At 41.7% G+C, this 20,937-nt stretch overlaps 1 protein-coding gene across 1 annotated transcript; it reads left to right on the top strand.

Annotated features, from left to right (window-relative positions):
* The first annotated feature begins 229 nt into the window (after window positions 1-229).
* Window positions 230-19,251, top strand: LOC119726315 (adhesion G-protein coupled receptor G4-like). Its single transcript, XM_038197971.1, has 18 exons — window positions 230-353; window positions 1,151-1,267; window positions 2,024-2,146; window positions 2,583-2,855; window positions 4,188-4,322; window positions 5,143-5,403; window positions 6,271-6,383; window positions 6,901-7,120; window positions 8,660-8,779; window positions 9,443-9,564; window positions 10,545-10,691; window positions 12,509-12,890; window positions 13,354-13,556; window positions 15,197-15,349; window positions 15,823-15,947; window positions 17,782-18,065; window positions 18,504-18,570; window positions 18,660-19,251. The coding sequence occupies exons 1-18, from the start codon at window positions 230-232 to the stop codon at window positions 19,186-19,188; spliced, it is 3,498 nt and encodes a 1,165-aa protein (XP_038053899.1). The 3' UTR covers window positions 19,189-19,251.
* Window positions 19,252-20,937: the final 1,686 nt, after the last annotated feature.

Here is a 20,937-nt window from a genome sequence, read left to right as displayed (position 1 = left end):
TTCAGTGTGTTATCAATTTCTTTTTTTGGGGGGGGGCGGAGATTTTTTTATAATTTTTAATTGTACTTGGTCCCACAATAACCTCATCAAGCAGGGCTTCAGAAATTGCAGATTTTATCGTCATTATCTTTAAATACTTTTCCTGCTAATTTTGAGTTGGAATTAGATTGTTACAGCTGATGGCTAATTGTAAACTAATGATAGGCCTATAACTTTTGTTTGTTATTAAATGCATTCAGATATCGATGATTGTGAACCCGACCCTTGTCTGAATGGAGGAACGTGTTCTGATGGCGTCGATAGCTACACTTGCACATGTGCACCAGGGTACACAGATAGTCGCTGTTCCTCTGGTAAAAGCACAAAATCACAATTTCCTTCGATTCATATAAGTTAGACCTGTGATTTGTAGTGTCGAAAAATGGAATATGTTTCTGTTATGGTAATTCTATAAATGTTGTTACTTTTGAAAGAATGTTGTATTCAGACGACACTTCTTTGGTTGTGTACAAAGTCTATGGAGAGTTGAGTTCATTTTGAAGTATAAAAGCTCAAAGGTATCTCTAAATTCCAAAAAGTGAAACTTCTCTCCATTCGAGTGAATAATTTACTCCCACAGTCGGAAACTAGGGACCACAAGTTTTAGAATGAAATTCCTTTCACTGTAGTGATCGAGTTTTCACTGGAGCTTTGACTGAAGTGGTTCTTCTTTTTTTTTCAAACTATTTCAATCTAAAATGAGAGGGATTTCACTCTTAAACGTCTATAGTGCCTAATGTCACTCAGCTTTTTTTTTTTACCGCGGTCACTCACTCTCCGTAAAATCCAAAAGTTGGGGGCTTGGCGGGCGGGGGAGGACTTAACACAATCTTCCTATGAGATGCCCTTATAGCGGTGGCTATTGCTGACAATAGGCAGCACTTCATTTTCATGGTGGCCCAATAAAAGATGACAATCGAGTGACGTTGGAAAAGGGACTACCGTCATAAAAAAGGACTACCAAATTTTCAGGGGGAGGGGGAATGGGCACCATTTAAATATCGGAGGCGCTGTTCAAGTCAAGCAGTCAGTTTTAGACACATTTTGACCATTAATTACTGGCCAAGCTAATTCTGATCAAGGACTTTGTTTTGTTTATTGATTTGTTTAGATGTGGATGAGTGTTTAGAAACTCCATGTTCAGATACCGCAACCTGTGTCAATCAGCCTGGTGGTTATAGCTGTGTGTGCCCTGCTGGATATCTCTGGAATGGAACATCTTGTGACGGTAAAAAAAATTTAAACTTAACATCCTGAAGACAGTTGTTCTCAATTTTATTACAGTGTGCCCAAAACCATTTGCATTATGGGGGAGGGGGAATGGGCACGGGTATGTTCACGTATCCCCTGAGCTGTTATGAGAGAGAGTGAAGGATTAAAGGATTGTTTGCATTTATCCCAATAGAAACCTTAAAAATTAACATTAATAAGATGGAATTCGGCGTCGGGGTGATGTAATTCAAATTAGGTTTTTATACGTCGGTGAAGGGCAAAACTTAATTTGATTTTTTTTTTTAATGATACATGTACTTAGATTAAAGGGTGTACCTGTACAAAACACCCTGTGAACTTACTGCATCTGGCTTGCTGTCATTTAGAAGAAATCAAGAAATGCTGGTGATTTCCAATGTTCGGACAATTGACAAATATATTTTTTAATAAAGAGTCATTATTAGGTTTGGTGATCAAAAGATTGTGTTTGTTTTCTCATTTTTTTGTACAATACAGTCATAACCCCTAAGCTGAAACAAGTTAAGTTTTGAACACATTTCTTTGGATTATGCGTGGTGTATTATTGCAACCAAACAAAATACTGAAAAGTAAATGATCCTATTAAACTTTTGCCGTGGGCTCGTTACAAAATATGCAGGGGGTCTTCAGGTAAATGTTTGATGGATGCCAAAGAAAATCCTGAATTTATGCAAATTTGATGAAAACATTGATACGCTTCATTGATTGTCATTTTGTTTCAATTATTTTGAAGATATGGACGAGTGTGAACAGGAGAGCTCGGTCTGTCCATCCACGTCGCCTTGTCAGAATACGATGGGGAGCTATACTTGTATCTGCACTGAAGGCTATGGATGGAATGGGACTCGGTGTACAGGTATATAGGCCTATATAAATATATATTGTACCTCTATACAATGTTAACATTTTATTAGCAACGCTGTTAAGAGAGGAGTTGAGGAGGAGAGTTGGAGTGAGCAGATCAGTATCGTGTTGAGGAGGCATATGCTGAGGGGGTATACATATGGTCACATGGTGAGAAAGGATGATGCCAGCTTGGTCAAGAGGTGGCGCGGTTTGGCCCACACCCGTTGGCCGACCACGCAAGACGTGGCAGAGCTCTGTGACAGATGACATGCGACTGCTTGAAGTCAATGCGAGGGATGCAACGGACAGGGCCAAGTTGAGAGGAGCCATAGGGAGAACGCAGACCAACCCAGAACAGAATGGACAACGGACTCAAAACTGACAATGATGATGATGATGCTGTTAGAATGTTGATTCTTCATATTATTTTTTGTTTGGTTTTGCAGATGTAGATGAGTGCCAGAGTTCTGAGCCAGTGTGCCCGTCATTGGCTTCTTGTACCAACATTCAGGGCTCGTTCAGATGCCATTGTCAAGATGGATACACACTCACCGGACAGCTGGGATCCAGTTTGTTCTTCTGCATGGATATTGATGAGTGCCAGGATGAGGCGTTGTACGATTGCCATAGCAACGCTACATGCACCAATGAGCCTGGTGCCTACCGTTGCATGTGCTCAGAGATGCAAGGTTACCGTGGCGATGGGACAGTCTGCACTCGTAAGTTGTTTTCCTTTTTGCAGACCATCTTAAGAGCAAGATGTTAGATTGGAGATCCTGTGCACTCCACGCACCAACAAAAGGACATTTTTTACCACTTTTGAGAACCCCGTCGACGGGACACAAGGCGTGTGGGCACAGTACTCCGCACGAAGTCTTCCTGAATTTCCCAAAGCTATTAGCCACAGCATCTTCGCGTGAATGTCAGGCATCGGCGTCGCGTGAATATGTTAAAATTTAACTTGCGATGGTTTCCCAGACTACTCCCCGCCCCCAAGAACTTTGGATCATTCAAAATACGCAGTGAAACTGGAACCAGTCTAGGTCTCCCCAACTTTCCTTTTCTGACCATTGAAGGAGTAGTCCCCCCCCCTACTTGTGCATGGAGCCCATAGGGTGTTAGCGAATCTCCAACAGGGATTTTCCATCCATTTTGTTTCAAATGCTTGACAATCAGATGAGAACATCATATCCCCCTCCCAAAAGAAAGATTATCCAGTTTGTTAGTGTGATATCAATTCGTTTTAAACCACTCCCACTTGCCATTAAGTAGCATTGGAACCATTGGAACCGGAAGTTAACGTAACTTGACTGTTTATCCAATGGGCGCTAGTTATCAGTGGTGCGCGCACGTATGACGTTTTTTTTACTAACGAACCGGATAGTCAAGCCCAGTAAAAACAGTCCCAAAATCCACAAAATTTGTTTCAATTGATGGCTATTCAAATCTTTTCATGCATCTAGTGTATACGCAGTGGACCTGCCCAGTCATTGGGTTACTGGGCGATCCTATACAATGGCACTGCCCGGCAATCTTCACCAGTATACAACCAGTCTAAGTTACAAGTGAGAGTCAGTCAGTCTGTGAGTCAATCTGTCAGTCAGTGAGATAGATACAAAGCGGATAGTATGCTGGCTCTCTAGGATCAGCAAAAGCCCATGAGGATATATTACTTTCAAGTATAACTTTCTAAAGCAGCGTAATTGTAAAAAAAAAAAGTTAAAGATGTCCAACCTGTGTTAACAGGGAACGGAGTGCCCATCTCTCTTTCTTATAGCGATTGGCTTAGACTCATATGCTGCTGCGGGGGGATCGCCACACCTCCTCCACAGCGAGTCTGTTACCTTCCAAGCATTGAATAATGCCGGTACCCATTCAACACCTGGGTTGAGAGGAGTAATTGAGGTAAAACGCCTTACTCAAGGGCACAACACGCATGGCCACGGCGGGGTTCGAATCCATAAACTCGCGATCATGAATCCTGTGCTCAACCGCTAGACCACACTTGCCCATGTAATGGACTTTGCATATTATATTATTCTCTTTTGCAGCATTTGATCTGTGTGAGAGCGGACCTTGCTTGAATCAAGGCCAGTGCACCTCATCTGTAGGAAGTGGCAGCTATGAGTGTGTGTGTACAGAGGATTTCACAGGAGTCAACTGTGGCATCAGAGTGGTACCTCAAGGTATGTGCTTAGTTAGGGATGTAAAGTACATTTGCTATCCTACTTTTTTTTTTTGGGGGGGGGGGGAAGTGTTTCAACACAAACATCTTGTGCATGAGTGTGATTCTAGGGCAGGGTATCTGAACCGTAGGATCAAGGGAGGATGGAGATGTTTTGGAAGGTACAAAGAATTACACCGACTAGAAATTCCAATATCATTCAGAAGAAGGATTTACAATTTGGGAAATATTCAAGTCAAAAACCAGTCTACATGGAAGAACAAAAGAAATTTACCTTTAGGATGCTTGCAAAAATGCAATTTATACCGTAGAGCTATAAGAGCTCGGTGCACACACTTGTCTCTTGCTGCATAGTGCACCGATGTGGTAGTATGAACTGGCGGACCTTTACAACAATCTAAACAGCAACTTCTGAGATCTAAATGTTGGGGTTGGGCTTCTTTGACCATAAGTTTGGCTATAACAGGTCTTAAAAAGATCATGAGAAGTATGCAAAATAGTCAATTATTCAAGATATAATTTACGCCCCCTAAAATGACTGTAAGTTAAATGCTATTATAATTATTATTGCCTAATAGACACTGTGAAACTTTCGTGTAACAAATCGTAATTGAAATGCTACGCAAAATGTTTTATTGCACCACTCTGGCATGAAAATGTGGTGTTACATTTCGTAAAATTGGCTGTTTAACCATTTTCTATTTAAAAAATCACTTCACGTGCTGTTTTGGCAAACTTTTTTCAACATTGTATTCTCAGCCATCCAAAGACTCAAATTATATTTCCAATTGTTCTTTTGTTGCTTTTGTGTTCTGGAACAGGTCCAATCTCTGTCCTGAAGCACCCTGAGCCTAGCCTCATCACAGCATCGCTGTACTACACAGTCACGTTAGAGTGTCAGTTTGAGAATGCCAACAGGTTTGCTTGGTACAAAAACGGAGCGATGCTGCCCGGTACACGAGACGTATCATTTCTTACGATCGCTGGAGTCACTTCGACTGACCGAGGGTACTACTGGTGTGAGGGGAGTGGCTTGCAGGGAGTTACACTACAGACAAATGCTTCCTTGCTGCTGATTGATGGTAACAATTTGCATAAAATTAGCATATTATGTAAACTTGCGAAGTTTATCAAGCGTCAATATTTTTTGTCATGCCGTTGCACTTAAAGTTCTCTAGGTTCATTTGCAAATAGTCAAAAATGAAGCTGCCCAAATATATGGAAATCATACTGCTTGATTGTAAGTAATACGATCAAGATCCAGTGAAATTGTTTCGCCGAGTATGATATCATTTTCGAGAATAGAAAAATAATAATCATTTCCCCGTGATAGTTCCCCTAGAGCCATAGAGAAAGCGCACTGTCATTAGAAAGGGGGTCTGCTCATAAGTTTGACGCCTCATAGGTCCGACGCCTCAAAAGTCCAAAATTTCGGACTTTTGAGGCGTCAGACTTATGAGACGTCGGAATTATGAGGCATAAAATTGATTTATTCCGCCTCATAGGTCCGACGCCGCATAAGTCCGACGCCTCATAGCTCCGACGCCTCACAAGTCCGAAACAGCGTTTGTCCATTGTCTGACTCATAAGACGTTGGACCTATGAGGCGTAATTTATGCCACATGAGTCCAACGCCTCATGAGGTGTCGGACCTATGAGGCGTCTTACTTACGATACGGCACTATAGAAATGTGTGCATTTTCCAAGTGTTCTCAAAAAGTGTAATATCCACTGAACTGAAAGTTTAACAAGTTTAATAATTAAGTTTTGAACCTTCTTCTTTGAAGTTTGAGTGGTGTTATAATTGTAAATGTAAGAAAAGTAAATGATCCTATAAATGTGCCTGAGTTTAAGCAAGATTGGTGTAGGGCTAGTAATGACTTTGACTGTTTGCTTATTTGTTTTCCGTAATTCTTGTATTAGATTTTCTGATTGATCTTGAAATGTAGGTGTGTTTGCCTTTACCACTGAGGCCAGGTTTCCAACATTGACATTTGTCGATGAGTTGAGAAATAAAAGCTCGCCAATCTTTAAACAAATATCGGCTGAAATAATAACCTTTGTAAGTATCATAACATTGTTCCACTATGCAAGAAATACAAATCTACCGTTTCATTTGCAGACAGCATAAAAGAAAGCCACCCCAAACCATATTTTGCATAAGGAACACAAAATGAATTCTTTAATGTCCGTGAACTGTACCCAGAAAACTTAAAACAATTGTTTTTTTTTAAATACATAAAAATAGTGCCAACCCAAATCCCCATAGACGCACCTCACGACTATTGGATGCATAACTTCATTTACACTTTTTTCAGCATGAAAAAATGCCATCTTTATCTCACAGTGTAAATGTCTTTAGGCCTATAATAAAAAAAATGTACGTTCTGTTGAAGTTAATTCAGTTTAATTTAACCCCTTGAGGACGTGTAATTCGACTTTTTGGCTAGCTTATTTCTTTAATGTACTCGTAAATCCTCTCCTTAAAGACAATTTACCAAGCATTCTAGACAAAAAAAAAGGAAAACAGTTTTTTCCAGCATGTAAAAACTAAACAGATTGGTTTCCTCTTTCCAAAGCTCTCGGAGGGTTTACAATCTGAGGGGGTTCAAGCAAACATTGCTGTCAAAGAGCTGAACAGTGGAAGTGTAGTGGCAACGACCGAAATCCTAACCATTGCCGGAGGGACAAACAGTGATGACTCCGAGTTATTGAGCATTGTCCAGGATGCCCTGGTTGGCATAGCAACCGCCTCAGATGGCTACATGGATCCATCTTCTATCATACTTGAGAGCAGCGGTAAGAAACCGTGGAACACTGAAATCACAGGATGGTATCTGATGCGATTTTTTTTCTTGTAATAAATTTATATCACATATAATTGATTTTCTTACATTGTACGATCAAAAATTGTTCTTGTGAAATTTTACATCGGTAGTCTGAGTATTACCCATTGTCCAAAGGAGCTGTCTCCGTAATTAAAGTCCGATATATTTGAGCAATGCAAATTTTATGCGAGCCGGCTCGCCAGCCAATCGCAGTCGACTTTAAAAGTTGTGACGTCGTTTCAATCAGAAATGAGGACTACGCTGTTGATTGGTCAATTATTTGGCTGCCATGTTTTTGTATAACACTAATGGGTTACCAAAGACCCGATAGAAGGCGCCTGCTGACGGTCAGAATGTTGAGGTCAAGACGCATACTTAATCACTGAATCTGCTCGCATACCATAGACCCTTCTTGTGCAAGGGGATATTCCATAGACTAGTACATTGGTGAGACGAAAATGAAATATTCGTTTTGCCGTTTTAGGATTTCATTCTATAACTCCAGCATATACCAGTGGCCTATGCAGGTTTTTGATCAGGAGGCGGCAAATAGGTGATATTTGAAGACTCTCTTTCACAGTTTTAAAAACAAATCTAAATCGCAAATATAGAGACATATTTAGAGAGTATAGTTCATTAGCTCTTCAACAATGGAAAAAACTTTTTCAATCATCTAGATATTGTATTGAGTTATGACCAATTGAAATCAAGTGCCGTTTTTTCCATTTCGTCCACGGCGACTGATATTTGACTGCCCATGGGCCGAAACTGGAGATTCCGAGTCCAGGGCAGAAGCAGAGCAGCACAGTAAACATCTAAGAAGTTCACCAAACAGTCCTTTTCAGGATTACTATTTCTTCCAAAAGAGAAAAATTACCATTGTTGCAGAAAAGAAGGATAAAAAGAACCAAAACATGAAAGAAAGATTAAAATGTAAAAAAAGCAAATCTACGTCACTGCAAATCCATTACATTCCTAATAAATGACAATTAAGACTGTGGATGAAATGAAAAATTGGGTACTTTTTTCATTGCCCATAACTCAATGAATAATTGAATATTTACCCGATTGGGAAGATTGTTCCTATGTGAAAAGCCAATTCAATTCAATTCTATTCAAAATACTTTATTTATCCTTAAAAAAGGCAATTACATATGGTTGGACAGCTCATTAAAAACACTTAGTAAATTACAGGTCAAGTAAATATAAATATATAAAACTTACATCAATCATTAACAACATGTCCTGAAGTAATGTAATGAAGTATACTCTTCAAATATGTATCGATGATTGCGATGTATTTAAAAAGCCATGAAGAAGAGGACACTTTTAGGGTTCATCTTTTTTTGGGGGGGGGGCATTCTGTATTTCAGCATGGAATGAATCTTGCGTACTTTGCACCATACGAATACGAAACCAGCAACTGTTGTGGAGTTTACAATTACTTTTTTGGCGATAAAATATCACATCAACTTCTGACAGTTAATTTTCATCATAATATCATTTGCAGGTAGCTGTGTTGAGACTAGGTGGCCAACCATCTATGGCACCATTACTCTCCCAGCTGTTCCTCTCGGTGAGGACACAGTATCCAACTCGGATCGTGTGTGCCCTGATTATACCATCAATAGTAAGTTCCTGACCTTTGAATACTACAATTAATATTCACATTGTATAGCTATTTTACATATATGCAGTGATGTGGCAGCGTGGTTAAGGGCATTGGATTCGTAGTCTGCGGGTAAAGCTGCAGATTGTGGGTTCGGGTCCAGCCTGGAGTCATTATGCGTGTGCCCTTGGGCAAGGCACTTTGTCACAAATTGCTTCTGTCCACCCAGGAGTAAATGGGTACCTGTGAGGACAGAGATGGTTAAAAGCTTCCTTGCGCCGAAACGGTCGCATGGAGCTGTACACTCCCCAAGGAGCTGAGATGGTGTTGGGAATGTTTCATGGACCTAATGAGCAGGGGCAATAATAATAATGTAGTGCCTTGAGCACCAGTCCTGGTGGATACGTGCGCTTTACAAATACCCACTATTATAGCCATTATTTTCAAAAACAAAAACCAACATTTTTTTTTTGACCAGCAATTTCATTATATATAAAGAAAAACAACTTGAATCTGCACATTTACTCACATTCCATATCAGTATATGCTTTTTGGGAACATGCTCTCACGAACAGTTAAACTCGTGAACTTTTCCTAATCTTTTACTAATCATCTATGTTTGCCCATTGCAACTTCCAATTACAGCAAATTAATATGTACACTCCATTCTTCACTCAATCCAAGGTGGTCAGCCCATAGCCTATGCTGTTTGTGTTGGAGATGGCTTCTCTCCGGCACATTGGCTGGTTGAGTTGCAATGCGGCCGAAACCTGACAGTTGATGAAAAGCTGGCTCTCTTGAACAGGGTGAGGCCATCGGCCAGTAGCGTAGTGAAAACATTTTCATGGTGGGGGGGGGGGGGGTACCGAAAATTTTCCCTGATATTTTGATATGCCAGACAGCCATGGGCGTCAATCCTAGGGGGGGGGGGGGGGGGGGGGGGGGAGAACAGGGGGACATGGCCCCCCCCCACTTTTTGAAGGATGGGAACACAAAATCAAATGCCCCCCCCCCCAGATTTTTGAACTCGCGTCTCATTTACAGGGCCCTAGCTATTATGTACTACAATGTATTTTTTGCTACGTAAATATTGGTAAAGGTGGTCAGAAATTGCCTTAGATTACACCACAGAGCATCTAGAATCTGATTTTTTTTTCGGGGCCCCTAAGGGCCCCGAACCCCACGCCTATAGCTGAGAATAGCTGATTCAATGACTCCACCCTCGAAAACGATGTTTAAATTATTATTTTTTGCTAAGAAAATATTGGTTAAAGAAAATATAGGTTAAAGTGTTCAGAAATTGCCTTAGTTTACACCACAGAGCATCTAGAATCTGAATCCTAAGGGCTTCGATTGCGCTTTGCGCTCGCATTAGTTCTGATCAAGGTATGTCCCCCCACTTTTGAGAAGCGATTGACGCCCCTGCAGACAGCTGTGTTTCAACCACATAAATTGTACAGTGTGCTATTTTGAAAAGTACATCTGTCCAGAAATCGAATTGAAATGTGTTCTAGGATCCTTTAGGCATCTTTCCAGCAAGTTTGAAGCAATTTGATTTTTTGGCCAAAATTTGAAAAAAATGCAAGGGGTTAGCCTTACTTTTTTGGTGAAATTTGGCCCCCAAAAAAATGATTTTTTTCCAAACGATGCAGAAATTCCTTTAGAGGTAAGAGGAGCATCAATCAACCTTCACACACCCAATATTTTGCAGATTCGGACAAAAATAATGGATTTTTAGAGAAAATATCCTAATTTTTGAAATATATCCCTCAACTTCATTGCATAGGTGGAAGTTAACGATGAGAATGTGATGGTGGTGGCGTTGCAAGTCATGGCCCTGACTGAAGATGCCGAGATGCTCACTGATGCAGGGGTCGCATCAACCGCCGACATTATGACGAAAATTGCTAACTTAAACTCATCTAGTTCACAGGTACAAAATGTCTTGGTTGTTTGTGTCTTATTAGGCGATGCACTGCTGGGGAGTGGGGTTCGGTTGGGGCTATGTCACCCCAGCGAAAATGCCTGATTAAAGAAAAACGAAACCCAGATGTTGGGACTATTGTTTTATTGAAGTTCTGCATGTAGCACTTTCAAAATCTAGGATATAAAAGACCAACTCATAAGCTTTCTTTTAGTTTAAGAATCACTCAAATCACTCATGCACTTTTTAAGTTACATAATTTTAAACACAACCACCGTTTTAAGGTTCTGTCCAGGTGTCACCAAAAAAAAGGTGTGCGTTCTTTGAGCAAAAGGAAAACAATTCACACACATCCCTATGTGATTTCGTTTTGCTGAAAGAACACTGAACTTTTTTGTGATCCGTGGACAGAACCTTAAACTGGTGATTGTGTTTAAAATTCCGTAACTTGAAAAGTACATACGTGATTTGAGTGATTCTTGTACTAAAAGAAAGCTCATGAATTGGGCTTTCATATCCTTGATTTTAAAAGTGCTACATGCAGAACTTCTCTAAAACAATGGTCCCAACATTTGGGTTTCGTTACTTTTGACTCACCCTGTATTAGAAATGATACACATATGACATGTTTGCGGCTCAGAAAATCTTGTTTTGTCACCATTATGTGTGGTTACTTGACCAGATTCACATACATAAATCTTCAAAATTTGATGCGAATTGCACATTGCCAATAAGCGTGCCAGATGAAATAAAAAAAAAAAAAACATGCAACACGGTAATTTAACAAGCAACTTTTTCCAAACCGCATACGCATTGTAGTGGACAATAGTAGTTGTTTTGTGGGCAAATCCTTGGTTTTAATTATTCCTGGTAATAAACCAAGGATTTAATTTAAAAAGTGCATGGGCACTGCACTGTTTACCCTTGAAGCCATAAGATGCATTTGGAAGAAGACAATTAAAAAAAACTGCGCAGTTTCAACGGTGGGAGGAACCCTGGAAAAATAATTTTAAAAACAACAACATTGAGTCAGTTTGAGACTGAAAACCTAACTCACATGTGGGCCAAGGAGGGATTTGAGACCGGGCCATAGAGGTGGAAGACTTGGCAAGGTGGGAAGGACCGCTTTACAAACTTGACTCTTGTTTGCAAGAAACAAAACAAAAACAACAACAACACACACACAAAAATTGCCTGGTTATTGGTGACAGTCCATCATTCACTTTGAAAAGGGTCTTGGCTACCCATGGCTTCAGCTGCTTCCCATATATGCACATGTGTCATTGCTAGCCATTGGAATGACACAAGTAATTTGGACGGGGTCTAAGATGATGTCCGTGCAGCCCCCTCCCTGACTGCTTTTCGTTCTGCGATGGCCCGGTAGCAGGGCAAATAGTTCTGGCCACACTACTGCCCAGAGTGATCTGTCAGCAAGTTTGACCACGAACTCGTTTCAATTTGTTCTGGCAACATTTGTTGTCTTAATCAATTAATTAAGTTATGTGTTAAAAGTCAGGTTTGTGCAGTGGTCCTTTCCTTGCCTTAATCCACCTCTATGGTCCGGGTTCGATTCCTGCCATGGTCCACACGTGGATTGGGTTTTTCAGTCCCTAGTTCTGTGGGTTTTCGCCAGAATGCTTTTTTTGGGTTATATAACTTCACTTCTAAACCATATCATTTCTTCATTATGTTCACTAGACAGGTATCTTCCTTCAGGCTTGTGAGCCACATCAGTGCCAGGGGTGTTTTTAAAGCTTCCAATAGTAACAATAAGACTCGGCAGGTTATAATGGTAGCCTTTTCGTCTTGAAAACATTGTTTTCTAGGTAACAGAGACCGTGGTAGACACTGTCGGCAACATGATGTTTATCAGCGATGAAGTCTTGCGAGAAGCCGAAGTCCGAGAGCACGCTCCAAGCAGAATTGTCAGAGTATTAGAGCGACAACTTGGCGAGGTCTCACTGGCAGGAAATGTGTCGTTTCGGGAAGTCCACCCTAACATTGCCGTGGAGGTCCGCGGAGTGACCGAATCCACCCTCTTGAATGGGTTGGGGTTTGCGTCTGCTAATTCCTCGTCGTCGGGGTTATTTGGAGAGTCCAGCCTGATGGTGATGGAAGGAGAAGACGAGCTGTTCCAAGGAGCTTCAGAGAGTGAGATGCCTAGTGCTGTACTTATGCTGCCTCCGGAAGTCAACATCCTTGCAAGACGTATGTATCATATATGTGAGGCGTTCTGGCAAATGCGAGCAGAGGTCGAAATGAGGGTTTGCTTGTATTAGGAAAGAGAACAAAATTCTCCTACGATACTGTTTGTTGCACTCCGATCTGATATTCCGTTGACAATTTATGTAAAAAAAAAAGGGCCCGTAAATTTTGGGCTGTGTTGTAGTCATGAAAATGAAAGATGCCAATTGTTTTTTTTTTATTATAAAAACACTCTTTATTTCACAATCTTTATACTATTTCCTTTAAACAGGCCTATGTGTAGTAGACATATCAAATATTACAAATATCAATACATCGGAAATTGTCTCATTTTGCCAGAAACCTCCACAAAATTGATCAGAATTGTCTGATTCTCTAAGGAATAGACTGCAGCAAGATTTGAACATGCAACCTTCAAAATTGAGCATGATGACTTTGAATATTTTTTGATGACATTTGTTATCAGGAGAAGTCGGCGGTGGCATCCGCGTGAGTTTCTCCGTCTTCAGAAAACAGAATCTCTTCCAGTCGCCATCGCTGGCAGACTTTAACAAGGGAGAGGACCGATTCAACCGGACCATCAACACGCGTGTCATGTCGGCCACCGTGGGAAGCCAACCAATCACAAACCTGAATGAGCCTGTAACGATACTACTCAGCAGAATTGACGTGAGTCTGTTTATTTTGGAATTTCTGTGCACTGAAGGTTAAAGGTACAGGGAGGACGAACCTGTGTTCACAGGAACGGAGTGCCCATCTCTCTTTCAAAGCGATGAGGCCAGACTTGAGTCCATGAAATGCTGCTGTGGAGGGATTGCTAAACCTCCTCAACAGCAAGTATGTTACCTTCCGAGCAGTGAATAATACCGGTACCCATTTAACACCTGGGTTGAGAGGAGTAGTTGAGGTAAAGCGCCTTACTCAAGGGCACAACGGCAGGGCTCGAACCCACAATCTCACAATACAATCATGAATCATGTGCTCTACCGCTACTGACACCTATTATCGGGGGGGGGGGGGGGCAAAAACAAAGAAGAAGACGAGGTTCGAAGTCATATTGCTTTTAGTTAAATGCATATTTAACAACATGGACGTCCGCAGGGTGGCATGGGGGATGGGGTGGGCAAATGTCATCCCTTAGCACCCTCGAAAAAAATAATAAATTGAGAATATGCTTGAGATGGAAAAGGACTTTGAGAGCTTTGCCCCCCTCTCCTCTACAAACAAATCCTGGCGACGCCCATGACCATACGTCCTTCAGTCTCAAGTCAAGTCACTAGCTATTCAAATAAACTGTTACAAAAGCATTCTTTTGTCATTGTTCATCCCGTTACTTGTGACTGGACTTGTGACTGGACTTGTGACTGGGCTTGTGAAAGGACTTGTGACTGGACTTGTGACTGAACTTGTGACTGGGCTTGTGACTGGACTTGTGACTGGACTTGTGACTGGGCTTTTGACTGGACTTGTGACTGGATTGTGACTGGGCTTGCGAAAGGACTTGTGACTGGACTTGTGACTGGGCTTGTGAAAGGACTTGTGACTGGACTTGTGACTGGACTTGTGACTGGGCTTGTGACTGGACTTGTGACTGGACTTGTGACTGGGCTTTTGACTGCACTTGTGACTGGATTGTGACTGGGCTTGCGAAAGGACTTGTGACTGGACTTGCGAAAGGACTTGTGCCTGGACTGCTGACTGGACTTTTGACTGGACTTGTGACTGGACTGCTGACTGGACTGCTGACTGGACTTGTGACTGGACTTGGGAAAGGGCTTGTGACTGGGCTTTTGACGACTTGTGACTGGACTTGTGACTGGACTTGTGACTGGACTTGTGACAGGACTTGTGACTGGAATTGTGACTGGACTTGTGACTGGACTTGTGACTGGACTTGTGACAGAACTTGTGACTGGACTTGTGACTGGACTGCTGACTGGTCTGCTGACTGGACTTGTGACTGGACTTGGGAAAGGGCTTGTGACTGGGCTTTTGACGACTTGTGACTGGACTTGTGACTGGACTTGTGACTGGACTTGTGACAGGACTTGTGACTGGAATTGTGACTGGACTTGTGACTGGGCTTGTGACTGGACTTGTGACTGGACTTGTGACTGGACTTGTGAATGGACTGGACTACAACACTGCAACGTTCACATTCTAAGTTTACACAATTTTATGTACGTGATCATAAATATGGTGGCAGTACCTTTCAGTGGTCCCCCAAATCTCTCTCTTTGCAACTGGGGCGAGGGTGCGTGGGCACGAGTCAAGCAAATATCGGACTTACCATTTTTTTTCTGTTATAGAATGATTCCTATGTGGACAACACGAGTTGTGTGTTTTGGGAATTTGACAATGCAAGCTGGTCAAGCGAAGGGTGTCGTTTACGTGAAGAGTATGTCACTGATCAGTACATCGCTTGTCAGTGTGATCATCTGACCAACTTTGCAGCTCTAATGGTGAGTAAAATTCAGATGTGTTGGCTTGGTGTCAGTGGAAACCAGTCTGAATTTTTTTCATGAACAATTTTTCCACTTTAATATAATTTTTTTCAAAAAAAAAAAAATCCCACTTTGTCAATTTCTTTGTTTAACTGTAGGGTTCAGTCTGTTCTCCATCAAAAGTGAAACGAGTCAGGTGCTTTGTGGTTCATTTGATGACTAAAAACACCACCTACTCTGAGTGATTCCCGTTTGCTATTTCCCGCGTTTGCAGCATTACTTATATTGCTGGCACCGTGACCTTTGGACGGGATCCAAGGCTACATGTCACAGACGAGTTTATGGCTTCCGACGAGTGCCCTTGAACAAAGAGATTGACAATTGGGTTACCACTGTTAAATGTATAGGGCAGGACCACTCATTTGGGAGAGTTCCGCTAAAGGGTTGCATATTCAAACCTTGTATTAATGTACATTTTTTTTTCTGACTAGGACATTTATCCAGAGTCACCTTTGACCGAGACTCAGGAGTTCATCCTCAAGTTGCTGAGTCTGGTTGGATGCGGGATGTCTATCCTAGGACTGGCCGTTACCATGGTTACCTACCTCAGTCACGAGTATGCATTGACAGTTCTTATATAGAACACCCAGATAGCTTCAATAAAGATGGCTGAAGTTTTCACTGTACACTCAAGATTTATCCAAGAGTGGAATCAAATTCCAGAAGATATGCGCTCCACACCAGACCAGAATGTCTTCAAGTCAGCTTTGGACGGCATCCATTAGGAATTTAGTTAGCCGCGCTCGCTTCAAAATTTAAGCTTGCGTGCCACATTTGACCACTGTACCAAGATAGAACAACAGGGTGTTGTGTACAGTATACAAGCAGAAGCAAAAGTAGTAGTAAAAGTAAAGCATGTGCATGTCTCAGAGCAAATTTGACCATTAAAGCTGGACTAACTTCACTCGAATGCAGGATGGTTAGAAATTAGTGCGAACCGAAGCAGGGACGTCTCTATTGTCTGAAGTACCATTGGTCCGACGTCCCATTCGTCCGACGTCCCATTGGTCCGACGTCCCATTGGTCCGACGTCCCATTGGTCCGACGTCCCATTGGTCCGACAGCCCTTTGCTCTATAAGTTCCATTGGTATGAACGTCCCATTGGTCGAAGTACCATTGGTCCAAAGTCCCATTGGTCCGAAGTACCATTAGGACGTCGGACCAATGGAACTTCGGACCAATGGGACTTCGGACCAATGGTACTTTTGACTATCGAGACGTAACCCCAACCATCACTGGTTACCAATAGCTGCGGCAATCATAATGCACAGCAGGGAGCCAGGACCAAGACGTTTTGTGATGCAGTGTTGACCATCTTTTGACCTGACACATTTGCACGTTGCTATCATTATTAAGCGCAGACATGAATTATGTCACAAATCCACCACTAGTTGACTAATGGTCCCCGGTCAAATTTGCTTCCAGATGATATCTGAGAAACAAATTATTGTTCAAGGACAATGAGCTGTACAGACTTATCCAAAGATAGAAATTAGAAGCCAAATTACCAGTGATGGATCTACGGGGGGGGGGGGGGGGGGAACGGGGATGATGTAACCCCTTGGCCCACAAACAAATAGGAAAATCATGCAGAAATAAGTGACATATGCCTGTTAAACCCCCCTTGACAGCTACCCCCCCCCCCCCGACCTTTAGCAAAAGCTCATTCCACTCCTGATTACCGAGTTGGCACCGTGCTCGTGTGCAGATGCTACCCTGCAACTAAGTGCCCCTTCAAACAATAAAGTTTTCCAATTTCCAACAAGTGGCATGTAGGCCTACAAACAGGCATTCGCAGTTATGGCCATTGCCGGATGAGCCCATTATCTCTGTACACAAAGTATTCCCCTCACTCAGTTGCAGTGAGTTCAGACGGACTAATGCATTACCACCATCTGCCTGGTGCTCAGGCAAAGACAGTTATGGTTTGTTAGCATGCCGAATAAAATTGTGTGTAGTTGTCACCATATGGGCATGAACCAGTGGACAGGCAGTGCAGTCACTGTGCATGGGGACCTCTGAACAAAAGATGTCCATACACTGCAGGTAGTGAAGACGACGTGTGCACTTGCTCACGTCCACATAGGCCAACAGTTTCCATCTCTCTGAAAAACAGTTTTAGAGAAATTTCAGGCTTAAGGTTTATTCGTTGCAAAATGAAGAAGAAAGCTCAAGGTAATCATGATATATTTGGGCTGAAAGAGTGTTCACAGCGCGAGTAAAATATTTTTTCTCCAGGTTTTCTTAAACTACACCAAAACAAAGGGATGTCCACACTTGGTATGTAAAGTAAACATGTGTGCGCACATGCAATGCATCCCTCTGACAGGGACAGGGACAGTATTTTAAACAAAGTTGAAATGCTCTGTTTTCCATTTTTTTCGCCCAGGAAACTTCGCAAGATCCGTCCAAACCGCATCCTGCTGAGTCTGTGCGCCTCTTTGCTGTGTCTGTACATCACCTTTGTGGTTGCCACGGCTCTGGATTCAGAGCGAGGCGTTGCCGAGTTGGATGTGTTGCCGTGCTGCGTCCTGGCCGGCTTCCTGCATTACTTCACGCTGACGTCGCTCTGTTGGATGGGCGTGGAGGGCTTCAACATGTATCTGCTGTTTGTTAGAGTGGTCAATGTGTACGTGCCGAAATTCATGCTGAAAGCATTGCTGGTTGCTTGGGGTGAGTGTATCATAGGTCCTTTATTAAATGAAAATATCTTACTGAAGAACTCTATGTTGTACCACGGTCTTTCGATTACTTCATAGTGAGGCATGCTGGGGATTTCCCAGGGGCCAGTGCCAATATTCCCAAGACTTGATATGATTCATCTTGTTGTTTATAGTGGGCTCTTCTTTTCTTTGTAAACAGAGAGAACTTTTTTGCAGTGCATGTCTTTTCTTTCTTCCACAATTTCTCCTGAGTTTATCCTGTCCTGGAACTCTTGCCTTGGATATGACAGACTCGCCATTTGTCCTAACTACTTATACTTTCTCATTTTATCTGTGGTTTTCGTTTTCAAGTTGGCAAGCTCTACGGTCGTGACAAAGCAAGCTTGTGAACCATTTTGAGTCGTTCAGATAGCTTCATGATGGCTCCTTTTTATATTTGTTTTTTTAGGAATACCTGCATTGATTGTTGCAATAACTGCTGGGGCTACCAGGGAGGATTACGTTGGAACAGACTTGTAAGTTAATTACCTCCAATTTATAGAGAGAGTTATATTGACGTTTGGTTGATGCTCATATGATGACTTTTGTTTGTTTTTCGTTACAGTTGTTTCTTGAAGCAGATTCCACTGATAGCTGGTCTCCTAGCTCCAATCAGCCTCATCCTACTCTTCAACATTGTCGTCTTTTCGCTGGTAATCCATCAATTCATCAAGACATCCAACAACGACCTCCGAAGGAACAGGGACGATATATCCAAACGGAAGCTGCACAAGCAGCGTCTGCAGAACGCCCTGACTGTCATGACCCTGATGGGGCTAACGTGGTCCATCGGCTACCTGAATCTCGTCCAAGCAATATCATTCCCCGTCCAGCTAGTCTTCTGTCTGCTGAATACGCTTCAAGGATACTTTATCTTCATGTTTTATGGTGTTCGTCGGGCCGAGGTCAGGCAGCATTGGAGACGCTGCTGCGTCTTCCAAAGAGCAACTTTTTCTTCAGTGCGGACATCCTCCCAGACCCAGAGCTGGACAAATAAACCACAGGTACGGACGCCATTCAATCCTAACATGATCCCCAGACCTCCATCACAGATCTATCGCCATCGACCTGATTCGATGATGCCCTCAATGTAACATTTAGAGTTTAATTTGACCCAAGTTATGGTTAAGATTCCTCTCGCATGTTCAGTGGCAACGCCAGACTCTAATTTGTATCTTTGGGGGGGGGGGGGGGGGGATGGGGGGGGGTGCAAGGAAATATTTTTAGGGGAGTCAAATAAGATCTTAAGCCCATTGTGTAAGCGCGTGCAGGCCAATTTTCAATGGGCCGGAAATAAGCCACTATAGAGCAACTTATAAGTGTAGTCGTTTTTATGAATGAGAAATGTATCAAACCGCAGAATGGTGTGTAACAAATGTATAACAAATGTACAAAGACATTGGCTGCACACTATCTACGGCTGTATAAATGCATGTGTGACATGTTTTGTCTGAAGTTCCAATGTTTATAATGCTGTCATTGGCCCAATATGTGTCCAATTTTTATGAATCTTATCAGCGAAGAAAATGACCATAATTAATCTATTTGTTGATAAATTGTTTGGAAAAACTGGAAGGGGAGGGGGGGGGGGGGCAAATAGACCTTTAAACCTTCAAAAATTGCTAAAAAATCAACAGTGATAGATAGAATCAAGATTTGGCTATATATAGCACAGTTGACATAGCTCTTGAACTTTTTGGTGATAACGTCACAATGACGTAATCAAAGATTCCTACATTCAATCTTTGAAAATCAATATAAAATCAACTGCTACAGATTTGATTTTGTTTTTATGGCAATCGATACAATATTGCAGGGTCTTCATTTTTGGTATTAAGTGCAAAATCACGTGACCCTTCCTTCTGGTCAAAACCGGAAGTGCCTTACTATTTGAAATTGGCAGAAGATGCGAACTTGCTTTCAACGATGTGAGTGTCTGCCTAGGCAGTAAGGTACAAAATATTTAGAGGTGACGTCATCAAACGTTAGAGCGCCCTCTGGCGGCATGTTGAAAAAGTCAAACATGGATTTAAACATGCATTTTTAGTTGATGTGTGTGGCAAACCTTGCGGTTATCCATGGCCCAACATCGTGTGGTTGTTCCTACAACCTCTAGTTTGACTTGTAAATGAAATACCTCTGTGCACATTAGCCAAATTAAGAGATTGTTTTTAATTAAAAAAAGGTAAACAGGTACGTTGTAATGATGGATGCATCCTTTATGGAATAATGATTTGCTATGGATTGTGGGTCTTTAGTTTTTAAACGGCATTACGCTTAAAATGAATCTTTCACAAAGATCGCTTTCAGATAGGTCGAACATCGGGATTTTTATACAATCCATCAGGAATATAATAGGAAATAGTAATATTGTTATAGGGTATATGTGGCTGGTATTTTGTAATGTATACTCAGTCATATTTGAAATATGTTTGTTTAAAAAAAAAGGTATATTGGCTATTATAGGGATATGTGGTTGGTTAATTCATAATGTACGTATACTCGGTCATGTTTGAAATATTTTTGTTTAATAAAAAAAGGTATAGTGGCTATGTAATAGACTTGAGTGCAATTTTAAAGAAAATGGCTGCTTTAGATGTACATTAACTTTTTCTTGATGCCTATGTATTGCTCCAGTGTTTTAAACTTTAATAGACTTGATTATTTTGCATAATCACAAAATGTATTAAATGTTAGTGATAATCAGAGATTTTTGACAGAGAATATATGTTGTATGTGAGATGTCTGGCTTTGTGCGGTATTTGATTTCGACAATCCACAGTATACCGCCACAAAAGTAACTATAGGTTTTCCCGGCCAATTTCCTAAAATGTTCATTCACT

This window comes from Patiria miniata, unplaced genomic scaffold (assembly GCF_015706575.1).
Source record: "Patiria miniata isolate m_02_andy unplaced genomic scaffold, ASM1570657v1 HiC_scaffold_2, whole genome shotgun sequence".
NCBI lineage: Eukaryota > Metazoa > Echinodermata > Asteroidea > Valvatida > Asterinidae > Patiria > Patiria miniata.
Note: the sequence above shows the minus strand (reverse complement) of the source record. Positions and strands in the feature narration are given on the sequence as shown.